Here is a 12,127-nt window from a genome sequence, read left to right on the forward strand (position 1 = left end):
ATCCGGCGGGAACAGTCAAGAGAACCTGAATGGCGCGCGAGTAAAAGTCATCTTTAGGTATGTTAATGACTAAATTTGGTGCTATGCAACACTGAGGTGGAAGATCCGGGGAACGCATGTAAAGAAAGGGTATTGACCTGTTTCCAGAAAAGTTGCCCGGAATTGGTGTTTACTTACGAACTACCTTTTGAAAAGTCTATCAAGTTCCTGGACCTTCTTTTGGAGTTCAAAGCAAGTCACGTCTGTTGGCGCTACGAACCCCGCTCGTGCAAGGGTTTCTTTCTACGAGTCAGGCCATTCGAAGACCATCAAAAGAAGTGTAGCCAGTACTGCTCTTTTCTCTGCGCTAAGCAAGTCCTGCCATCATCAAGGTGAGACAAGCTTTAAAAAACAGATTGCTCGCCTACGCGACTCGGGTTACCCGAGCGCTCTGTTAGCGGATGTGAGAGCCTCTGCAAGAAACTCAAGCAGAGAGCAGCAAGCGGCGAGAAAGTGGCGAATTCACCAACGCGATGCAAAATCGCGGTTGTGCCCTACATCCATGAAGTGACCCACGGACTAAAAAAGATCGCAGGCAGGCAAGACATTCAGGTTGTATGTTCGGCACCAAACACAGCGTACGCAATGTGCCGCAGGGTCAACAAGGGACGTGATCACCAGCCGATATCTGACACAGCCCATAGAACACGGTATGCCCAATGCGACACCGGGGTCGTCTATCGTATTCCCCTCTCTTGCGGAAAGAGCTACATCGGCCAAACTGGCCGATGTATAAACGATAGAGCAAGAGAGCACGCAGCGTTGGTGAAAACTACATCAGCGGGACACTTGTCAGCGCATTTCCGGACATGTGGATGTGACGCAGAGCTCACCAGCATAACCGTCCTTCATAGAAACAAGAACTCCTTCGCGCGTGAAGTACTGGAGGCCTTAGCCATTGAAGAACAAGGAGAAGATTGCATGAGCACCTCGTCGATTAACGTTCACGACAAAAAACGCCAATATTTGCGGTTTGCCACACCCTATTGACTGGTAGGCAAAAAGGTGTTTTTAAACGTGTTTAATGAGCCATAGGACAAAGAAGAAAAGGCCTAGGCTGGGATGAGGAAAAAGTAAAAGTTAGTTGTTAGTCAGCGGTGTGATTGTCCAGTCCTTTCCTTCGTGTTCTTGTTTTTTTCCGTGTTCAGCTGACCTGATTGCCAACAGTACGAAGCAAACCCGCTTATTAGAACGTACAAAGCGAACTCGCTGAATTCGAACGTACGTACGAAGCAAACCCTCTTAATTCGAACGTAGGAAGCAAACCCGCTTAATTCGAACATGCTTGAAGCGTGTACACGGTTAATTCTGCCATCGTGTCTGCAGAGAAACTCCGTGTCTCGTGCAGGGCCGGATTAAGGTACGGGCTGTGGGGGCTGCAGCCCTGGGCCCCAGGCTGTCAGGGGGCCCCATGCTGGCCCCTGAAAATTTAAAAATGTTAGCCTTTTTTTTTGTTTCTTTTTTATTTATGGAAGTTTAGGCAGAAAGCTGAAGAAACCTTCCGAAGGGCCTCTGGCGCAACGGCCTTTTCGTTCTATTTTCCTTAACAAGGAAACAAGGATGTCATAAAGTTCCCGTCTCTAGATCAGCTGGCGTTTGTGAGCTCGTTGTGCAAGAGCGTGCCAGAACAACAAAATTTAACACGGCCTCCCATGGCCCTTGTTAGATTTTTTTTTACTTGAAGCTTGATGGAAGGACGGTTATGGAGCTTTCTTTTGTACTGGGGACCCCTTAGCGTGTTTTACGGACAATTGTGGGCAGGAAGTTAAGCAAGCGCTAAGCAAGCAACGCAGATGGTTCACACATGTTGTTTAAAACCTTCTCGCGAAACTCCGTATGGAGTTTATTCCAGAACAATACGTTTAGGACAAGCGAAAAGGTGCCCGTAAATCTTCCGGACACCGTCTTCCGGACACCGTCGTAAATCTTCCGGACACCACCAACAAAGAGGCGTTTCAAGGAGCCGCCTCTTAAGACGGCCCTCAACAGTTTTCGATTGTACTGACTGCAAGGAAGTGCTCTAGAGTCGATATCTGGTCTGCCAGTGCAACTGAACACTCTTCCTTCCAGCGACTGATACGAATACTGGGTCGCTAAACTCGTCAACAAAAATATTCTTTGTGTTATGACATAGTGGGGGGAGGAGCCGAAAGATTGCTGCGAAGTTTTCTTTTCTCACAAACCCGCAGATCCGTCTGTCTTCGTGACGTTTTTCGTTGAGGGGACGAAAAATCCCTACGCCTCCCTAGGCACCGAACAAGACCAGCACTAGAGAGCGCGCGGAGACGACCGTGGCTCATACGTGTGACGTCACAACAAAGATTATCAGCTGCGACCGTCATGTTTAATGGTCTCTAAAAATCACGATGGATGCTTGGGAATTGCATTTCAAAATCAACACCATCCAAGTTGATAGTCTGGTATCGTTCCTATTTCCGCCGATAAAGCAGAATTTACTAAAAAGCGTCCCTGCCGTTCTTTTGATTTATATCGGCCTTTCGAATCTGGCCAAAGTGTAGCCCGACGTGGCTAGGTCACAACCAGCCGACTACCGTTGTCCACTTTCGGGCGAATTTCGCCTCCGGGCAGTTGTCCCTTCATCGGCGGGATAAAATCAGACATTCGAAGATCAGTCAGTTTGGGATTAAGTATGTTTATAAACGGAAATAAGAAAATAAAAGTAATGTCAGGTTGTCAATATTGGCGGTGATGCTTCAAGAACGCAAGGACACTAAACTTGACGTCGTCGATTTGAACACGCACCATCAAATTTGTCGTTCACAACTGATAAACCTGACTTTATCGTCAAAGGTATCAGCTATAAAATGACGTCACTGAACGCGCCCGCACACTATATACGTGCCCTGGCACAAGTCTTTCGCTTGAAAGTCTGTCATGGCCACTCTTGAGTCTATGGAATGCGAGCCGTTTTAATTCCAGAATCTCTTGAACCGTTATTTCGAAAATTGCAGGCTGTGCTGTTCCTCGTCATTGCTCATTGGAACCCCTCTAAGCAGGGTCGTCGAAACAGGAGGATGGGGAGGAGGGGATTTAGCCCCCCCTCCCCCAGTTGCGTCGAAAGAGGGGGCAAGGGGCATAAGGGTGGAGGGGGGCGGGTATCGCTCCAGCCCCGAACCACCATAGCATTTTAGAGAGTTATAATAAAATATTAGGGGAAAGGAATATCCCTTCTTCACCACCATCACCTCCCTCTCTCTCTCTCCCGAACAATTTCTACGGCCCTTCTTGAGACTCCTGTTTGTTTGTGCGTGCGTGGGTGTGTGTGTGTTGGTCGTACCTTAATTCTTTCTTTAGAGCGCCGCTCTTCGGCGCCCGTATCCGGGTTTCGCGGCGTGGGCGTCGCCGTCGGCGTAACCAGCCCGCTGAATTTAGCGCGAAATTGACGTCACATGACCTCAACACCAATTCAATTCCCAGCTACGTGACTTCAACGCCAATGCACTTCTCCGCTAGATTGTCATGTGATGTCCTTTTCCCTGCTAAATTTAGCGGGGAAACCTGAATGGGAGGAGGAGGGGAGGAGAGGAAGAGGGGAGGAGGAGGAGGGGCATACCCTCCTCTCCGTACCCTCCCTTATTCCTCCTCAAGAGTTGAGCTCTAATTTCGCATTACAAAGATTTGTAAACGTCTTTAATTGTTTTTATTTCCCTTTCTTCGGCTTTTCTTTTTTTTTTTTTTTTTGTTATTCCCCGTTTCCTTTCATCTCTCAGACATTACCGACGTCTCTACACAAACCGCCTGTGGGTGACTCCGGTGGCATTGTTGACAGTGGCGGAAGATGAGCTCTATAAAGCCGCCCGCGTACACCGCGCACGGCTCCACAACATCACAAAGTTCAATCTTCGCCTCGATTCCGAAGCGAAGATTTTGGCCTCAAATAACTCCTTCCCAAAGTTGTGAAACGTCACTTTGTCGTCACCAATAACTTCCACAAACGACGATCTTGCGACAAGAAAGTTCAGAGTATTTACCAGCCGCCTAGGTACAATCTACGCATCATTGACTCTAACGCGGCGTAGGGATGTAGGGACACTCGGGCGAGACGTCATCAGTGCAGCCGTTCAATCGGCTGGCACCACGGTGTTGCTCGCACGCGCTTCGATGGAGCTCGCTACGACTTTGTGTTTTACATTCTCGCTGGAATTTGAGCACCTAGAGAGCTTGGATGATTGATACCTCGCTCGGCTTGACGTCAGCGTTGCGAGAGTTCAATTAGTGCGTTCCGCAACTTTCGGACACAAAGTTGTACTCGACGAGTTTAGCTACCCTGCAATGGTTTCACCAACCTCTGAGGTATAACCTCTTATTTTTTTAACGTTGAGTTACAGAACAAAATGGCCGCCGAGGTCTAAATTACTGCATTTAAAAATAACAAGATTAGTACTAAATCTGATGCGAAACATTTTCCCTATTCAAATAGACAGCGTGTAGATACAAAAAGAAAACATCTCGATTCTTATGATAAATTCTTTAAATGCAAATGCGCCCGAAAGACAGCGATCGATGTCTTAGAAACGCACGCAGTTTCTCCTATGCTTTTAATGTGGAAGTCTGCGTTTGTTTGCAAAACGAGGGTTCAGTTATTAAAGGAGCGTTTACGAAGTAGTTTGATCTCGATAAAGACTGCTTCAACCAACAAAATTTCTTTCTTGCCTATGTCACTTCCTTCACTGTTCACACCAGTAATTAATCAATAATTTGGAACAATTACAAGAATATGGGCTCTACATTTTCGTGGCAGTTGTCGATTTGCGAGGCATGCCATTTAGGGGAATCGAAATTAGAATGGGAATTTTGCAGGTACCTTTTCGGTTGCTGCATAACTCAATTCATGTGTGATTAATGATGTCACTCGACATGTTAGTAAGGGGGTCACCTGTGCTACAAGCCGACATCGTGACCAATTTGTATAAACTGGCCCATGCATGTACTCCATGAATCTAGCTGTAATTCTAGTCATGTGAACGACAAATCCTAATATTTTCCGCAATGTCCATTTGATTTCATTTTTGTACCTCAAAATTACAATATTGTAAATTGATAGAGCGGTTGATTATTTGCGAAGTAGCTTCTAAACAATCGCATCCGCCTTGATGCCAGCAAGAAAAACTTGAATTCCATTGAATCTACAGATCTAAACAAGGCTCGACAATAATCATACGATGAAATATATCTGGATTTAGCAAGTTCAAAAATATACATATTTCCATCGTCATCGTTACCTCCACCACCACCATCATCACCACCACCATTATCATAGGTAGAGGCCTCATAACAGCCTCAGCCCAGGGTCCCCAAATGCCTTAATCTAGCACTGCTCTCGTGTATGATATATAAGCAGTGTGGCCTAAGCTTTACTCTCCCAAACGCAGATCGAACTCCACCCGGATTGGAACCCGAAGACCATTAACTACGACTATGCGCTCGTGAAGTTGGAGACTCCACTGGACTTCGGCGGTGCCGACAGCGACGTGATGCCCATCTGTCTTCCCACGAAGGACCAGCAGTTTCCCAACCTCACATGCGTCGGAAGCGGATGGGGATCGCTGGGTCAGTCTGGTCTTTCGTTGTTTTGCAGCGAAGCTGTATAGTCGTTTTCTGTTTCCTGTCGTTCTCAGTCAAGTGTGTTCTGTATTTGGTACGCGGGACGAAAAATATAATAAAATATTTCAACCTGAAATATGCGAGAAAAAATAGGTGAGGCAAAACTAGAAAGTTTGACAATCACGCATTTCTCGTAAACACCTTCCAGCGCCGTAGAAAGATAAAAACGATGTTTTACCACATATCGGAAGTGACGACGTTCAAGATGGCTGCGTCCTTTCGGAAAAGGAGTATATGACTCATTGGTCGGGTTTTTACGTCTTCGTCGACAGAACAGTATTCGACAGAAAAATTCACGCGCGCCTTATCACCGTTCGCGCGCGCCTTATCTCTGATCAAATCGTTTTGACACGTATTTCAATAAGAAAACAACGAAAAAAGTGTCGAAACCATGTCATAAGCCGTCTCGGGCGCTCCGAGCCAAAGCACCGGCCTACAGACCCGCAGGTCGCGGGTTAGAGTCCTGGCCAAGGTGCCAACAATCTGACAGAGGCTTAATGCAGAGAAGGCGCCGTGCAACGGAGCTTTCGGTTCCGCGTCAAAAGATCCCCTGGTAGTCAAAATTAATCCTCAGTCCTCTGCTGGGTTGTGCGAGATGCCGGTCGTTGGGTTGGTCCGTAAAATCTCCCAAATTTGGCTTAAAACCACGTGATAAATGATAAGCACGTAGCGCTCCCCGCATGCGTTTCTCGGTAAATATTGCGGTTGCATAAGCTGCGGCGGTAACGGCAGCCGTACGAAGTATTTCATATATAAAAAAGTTTGACTACAGTGCATTTACTTTTCTTTCGTCAATCATTTGGTATAGATCGTTTTGATGTTTACGAACATGAAGTGCCGCTCGCGTCCCAATCGAATTCCGTTCGCACCCTCATTGCAAGCCTGTTGAGCTTGCTTATGTCACCAGTGCTAGAAAACGTGAGTTCCACACGGACAACAAAGTTGGAGATTTAACGAGGGCCTTCGGCTGCACAATAGTACATTTTGAAGGAGTCAAGTTGTTTTTCAAAAATACCCTAAGCATTTTAACAGATCTCGCACGCCTTCGTTCTTGTGGCGTTAACCTGGAGAATTGGTGGTTAAGCGTTTCATCAACATTTCAAGCAGCGGTGTTAGGGTGATCTTTGTTCGTTATTTTTTATGAATCGGAAGTCCTCTAGGACGTCAAAAACTGGGGCTCCACCTGGCGGTGTTTGCCAAAAATATGGTCTATAGTGCAGTGGGCAATCAATTGTTGCACGTGATACCATACGTTCGCTGTCCAATCACATTCACGGCCAGTTTAACTACACCACTGCTGCCGCAATGCATCGAGGGAACTTTAGTCTTTCTGCACGTGCGACAACCGTGCTGGAGTACTGTGCGAGTGGAGCACGAGACGGCACGAGCCGTCTCGTGCACTGCCGTTTGCCTCCTGTGAACTAAAGTTATGGCGGCGTCACCCATGCGCGGAACGCTTGGTGAGATGCGCCTATTGTGTTTATGCGTTTGCGTTAAGGCCGGTTCTCATGTCCAGCGAAGCGCTGATGTACCGCTGCTCACGTGTCGTCGGCTACTTATCGTCTGCCATGAGCTACAGTTTTGACGGTGCGATACGAAGCTGGTGAGCGCTCCCGTCAGCACGCGCTTAACTCGAGGTCAGTCATATGCTTGTAGCGCTCCGCCGCATATGTGAACAGGCCATTAGCATTAATAACCTAGGACATGCGCAGAACTTAGTCTGGTTCGGACCAACCAAAGTTTGCAACGTCGTCACGGGATGGCGCCACAGCCTTACTGGCTGTGATAACTGGGTAGGAAACACATTCCGCAAGCGCCGACAGATGGCGGGCGCTCTGCGGGTGCGCGCTTTGTACGCCCTCGGAGGCCCCTGTCGCCGGCTTTGGAGACCTGTGGACGCACATGGGCTGCGGTTCCGTTCTCCGACCTGCCGCGCCTGCCACGCCGTTCTTGACGCGCAGTCCTCTTACCACGTCGGCACATGTGGCGTACTTCACGTTGCAAAGGCCGCTCATGTGCATGATCTATCCGCCGAAGGATTGAACGCACGTTTGATGTGGATGAAAACGGCCAACGAAATGCATCTGTCGTTTCAGGCGCATCGCGCGTATACGTCCTTCACTCACACGTTAAAGGGAAGCTGAAGAAGTTCATGAAAAAAAAAACGAGTTATAGGTGAACTTTACAGTATTTCTATCCCGTGAATCTAAGTGTTAGGCTCGTTTTTCCTGAAGATGTAACTAATTGCGATAAAATACGATAAACCTCTGACCAGTCACTACGTCATAAAAGGATATTTTGGTCGCCAAGCGCGTGTCGCTTGTGTGCAAGCGACGCGCCAAGCGCGTGCAAATGCAAACTTGTCCGGTATTATAGAGAGTATTCACTGGCGGCCATATCCGTGTGCGCTGCTGCAGAGCGCGTGCTGACGGCAAGCTTCCGCAGTCCTTTTGGAACGTGCATTTAGCACCATCAAGGTTGCCGGTTTCGCAGGCTATTAATGTGAGCTCGTTCTGAGCATGCGCTCTAAACAGCACCCACAAATATGGCGTCCAGTGAATACTTCCTATACATTGTTTACCTCAAGAACAGCTACAATTGCGAGCTCCTTGCTCTAGGGCCCATCTCGGCAGCACAAGCTCTCGTGCACCAAGGGCAGCCGCCAACTAGTGCCACTAAATAAGCTACGCTTCAGAGTAACGACACTTGGCCATATTGTGTCTTAAAAGCATGGTTGCCAGTTATCTGAAGCTTTATCTGAAACCACAGGAAACGCCTTTCCGCCCTCCACAAATGTTTAAACAATTCGTAACAGAGCAAAGCAATATTGCGTGACCTTCTTAACAACGAATCTAAATCTGAGGAAGTCGCACTTTTGAATCATGACGATCAGCAGTTGCGTCTGCTCTGCATACGAGCCAAAATGGCGGCGCCCACAACAATGCCGGGGAACGGATTGCCGATACTCTAAGCGCAGCTCATTTAGTGACTCTACCGCCAACGATATGGGCTCGTGCTTCTAGTCTTCTTTGCGGTACAACATAAAGTGAAACGAAGTATAGCGGCGAGATGTTTTGGTGGCGCCCTCCTATGGTTTCCTCTCGTGACGTCATTACCTCGCGAACAAGAAGTTCGATGGTGGTTGTAATGAGCATGGTGGAAGCTTGTATTCATGGCGCTCTGAAACCAAAGTTGCCCACACCGCCAACATTGAAGTTCTTACATTCCTCTTATTTTCGTCGAGAGAAATCCTTTGCTGACGTCATAGTCAGCACTGGGCCCATCGCGGAGGGCCGACCACAGCGACGCTTTCGAACGCGCAAGCCGCAAATACCACTCGTGACGTCTTTTTCCGACCTTTATGAAAATAGCAAAAGTGCGCGTGCACGGCCTTGATAGGCACTGAGGATGCGCGAGAGCGGAGCTCCCGAAAACTCTTTTCATGACGTAACGCTCCGGGAAGAAAGGGCTTGAGTTGCACTTTGAAAATGATTTTCTGCTGCCTAAAGGCACCAAATTAAAAAAAAAAAACCTCGATATTCGTGATTCTGGAGGCCAATGAATATTATTTAAGTGTTTTTGCTCAAATACAGAACCGCCTCAGCTTCTTTTTAAATGAACTGATCTGCTTGCACCACGGAAAATAGGGGTTTCGGGAATGTTCACTCCCCGGAAAAGTGCAAAGAGGCTGTATATTCACGAAGCTTTGTTAGATATAACCGCTGCGAAAAACACTAAACCCTTTATTCGAGAATCAGGGTTGCGGCAGTGGAGATTTCAGGCCATCATTTTTATTTTATTTGGCGAGGTTTTTTTTAGAGAACTTAAGGGGCGTGTGCATGTGTGTAGGTCGTTCAGCAGGAAGATTTCTCCGTGAAATATACATCACGTCACCCATGTGACACTGTGATTCCCTGCGGCCTTTAGCGAGAAATTGCGGCTCACACGACATAACGCCATAGTGTCACCTGATGTCACGTCACATTGCAATTATCCCGCTAAATTCAGTGGCAAACATTTGCCGCTAAATTTAGCAAAAAAAACTTTTCCCGCAAAATATACGTCACGTGGCACGACTTCACAACAAACTGTGACGTCATATCATGTGCCACTCGGATACCCCCAAAGTTTGGCGGGGAAGTCACGGTGTCAAGCGACATGAAGTGTTACGTGATATTACGTCGCAAAAAACGGCGCGGTCCCCGCTAAATTCAGCGGAACACTTTTCTGGCTAAATATAGCGGGAACATAACTACGGTAAATTTAGAGAAAAATTGATTTGCCAAATCTAGCGGGAGTTTAGTGTCACGTGACGTCATGACGCCTTGTGACGCCGTAGTGCCCCATGAGCACCTTCTCTTAAATTCAGCTTAAAGTATGTTTAATTTAAACACGGCAGTGTAGCTGTGTGCAGTAATGTCCAGCGTCTCGGTGGTCACCGCAGTTACATGACAAAGGGCCGTTTTTCTTCCTTTTTTTTACAGCGAAGCTGTTTATGGCTAGGGTTTCATGAACTTTTCGTGTGCGTCAACAAAAACTCAGAGAGGGCTCGCACCGCCCTCTCTTTGTTGTCGTTCAAAGCGGTTATGTGCCTAGTTTCCTTTTCTTCCTCGAGGCGGCGGTCCTGACGCGCATGTCTAGTTCCCTCCGGCTACTCGGGGCGACGACGATAGCCCTCGGCATGTGTGTGCTTACCTTTCGTCAAGATGACCACCGATCAAGACGATAAACGTGTTCCTGCCTTTGTTTAAACAATTTTTTTTCTTTCTCTCTCTCTCCCTACGCAGTTCAAAACGGTCCTGATTCTACGATTCTTCAGAAGGTAGACTTGCCTACTGTGCCTCACGACATCTGCAAGCAGAACTACGCCAACTCCAATCCGGTGATCGAGGAAACCATGATCTGTGCCGGTTACGAGGAAGGAGGAAAATCCATGTGCAATGCAAGTATTTTTGTATTTTTGTGTTTAGGAACAAATAATGAAATGGTGACGGAACGCCACCGAAACGGTTACGAAATGTGTAACGCGTATACTTTAGAGGACTAGTCTCTACGAAAGGGTGGGGAATCTACAATAACAGACGAAATTTCAAATGTGCTCCTAACTGGGAATCGAATTAACGACCGTGTGATTCTTAGTTCGACGTTCTACCACTGCGCTAATTAGTTTTCGACCTTTATTGCACTGCGCCAACGGACCCATCTCACCAGTCAGTTTCCTCCCACCGCCGCTGCCGGTATCAATCGTGGAAGCCGCAATCTTTCTGCGCGCACCACTACGACCTGCTGCAACCCTGACCTGCCCACAGAAGAGTGTGTCAGCGCGGACTTTGTAGTACAGGTCGCGGCCGCAGCGTTTCGTCACGCTATGACTTCGCGGCGCTGCACCAAGGTATTTTTGTTTCCCAGGGTATCCGCACATCAATCGAAGGCACGCAAGGCCAACACCTCCTAGACAGCTTTAAAGCGCGCGCGTTACGTCACATGACGTCACGTTTGGGGGTCCCGCACGGGCACGAATTGTATGCGAGTGCCGTGTCAGCGTTCGCGTGTGACAGGAAACGAGCCCCACGCGCGAACACTGACACGGCACTCGCATCCATTCAGCACTCCTGCGGCCTGCCGGACCCCCCGGACGTGGTCGACACAACCAGTGTTGTGTCGACCACGGGTGCCGACATTTGTTTGGTACCGGACACGATCCAGGGGAAACTAGCCCTTAACAACTCCGCTGTAAAGAAAAAACTGCACGATCACGATGCCTTCTTGGTGCGCCATTGGTTTAACGGGTGACAGAAACTCTCTTAGCGCCCACCTGGTCGGTTCTCTGACAGATAGTGGCGTTGTGCCGCGGTTCGGCCTTAATGTGAAACGTAGTATAAACGTGCGAATCTTGATTTTTTTTTCTTCCTAGGGCGATTCCGGAGGACCCTTGATGTGCCCGAGGGACGACGGCCTCTACGTGCTGGCCGGAACCGTCTCGTGGACCGTCGTATGCGCCGCTAAATATCAGCCGTCCGTCTTCGCCAGAACTTCGACGCAACTGGACTGGATCGAAAGCATCGCTGGAGAGACTCCATGAATGCGCGGATATGAGCTGCGCTCGCGCCCTTTTTCCTTCTCGTCAATAAAAACAGCAACTTGGAGGTCAAACCCGTGTACATATCGTTTTATTGTTATTTTTTATTTGTGTTTGCAGCACGGCATATACCGCGGATGGCAGTAGAGCCTAGAAGATATAAGATCCGCTGACGTCATTGTTCACGGGTCCCCGACACGCCGCGAAAAACTCTCTGGACTCTCGACGCGAGTTGCCGCCAAGCGGCAGGCGCTTCTGTCTCGGTGTCAGCGCGTGCGCTAGCGTCGCGCTCGCCGAGAGACGCTGCAAGGCGCGCTTTTGGTGATGCTACGCACACTAGATGGCGCTGCGTAAATCTACCGCAGTATCATCATCATCATCAGT

General features: G+C 48.3%; 1 protein-coding gene across 1 annotated transcript in view; it reads left to right on the forward strand.

Annotated features, from left to right (window-relative positions):
• The window catches only part of LOC121048479 (plasma kallikrein-like), a 46,147-nt gene extending 34,401 nt beyond the window's left edge, over window positions 1–11,746 (forward strand). Inside the window, exons 4-6 of the mRNA XM_042288984.1 lie at window positions 5,433–5,610; window positions 10,452–10,606; window positions 11,579–11,746. Coding sequence (XP_042144918.1) covers window positions 5,433–5,610; window positions 10,452–10,606; window positions 11,579–11,746 — 501 coding nt within the window. The remainder of the gene's footprint in view (window positions 1–5,432; window positions 5,611–10,451; window positions 10,607–11,578) is intronic.
• Window positions 11,747–12,127: the final 381 nt, after the last annotated feature.

Source organism: Ixodes scapularis, unplaced genomic scaffold (genome assembly GCF_016920785.2).
Source record: "Ixodes scapularis isolate PalLabHiFi unplaced genomic scaffold, ASM1692078v2 PGA_scaffold11__112_contigs__length_91849675, whole genome shotgun sequence".
In the NCBI taxonomy this organism is placed as follows: Eukaryota; Metazoa; Arthropoda; class Arachnida; order Ixodida; family Ixodidae; genus Ixodes; species Ixodes scapularis.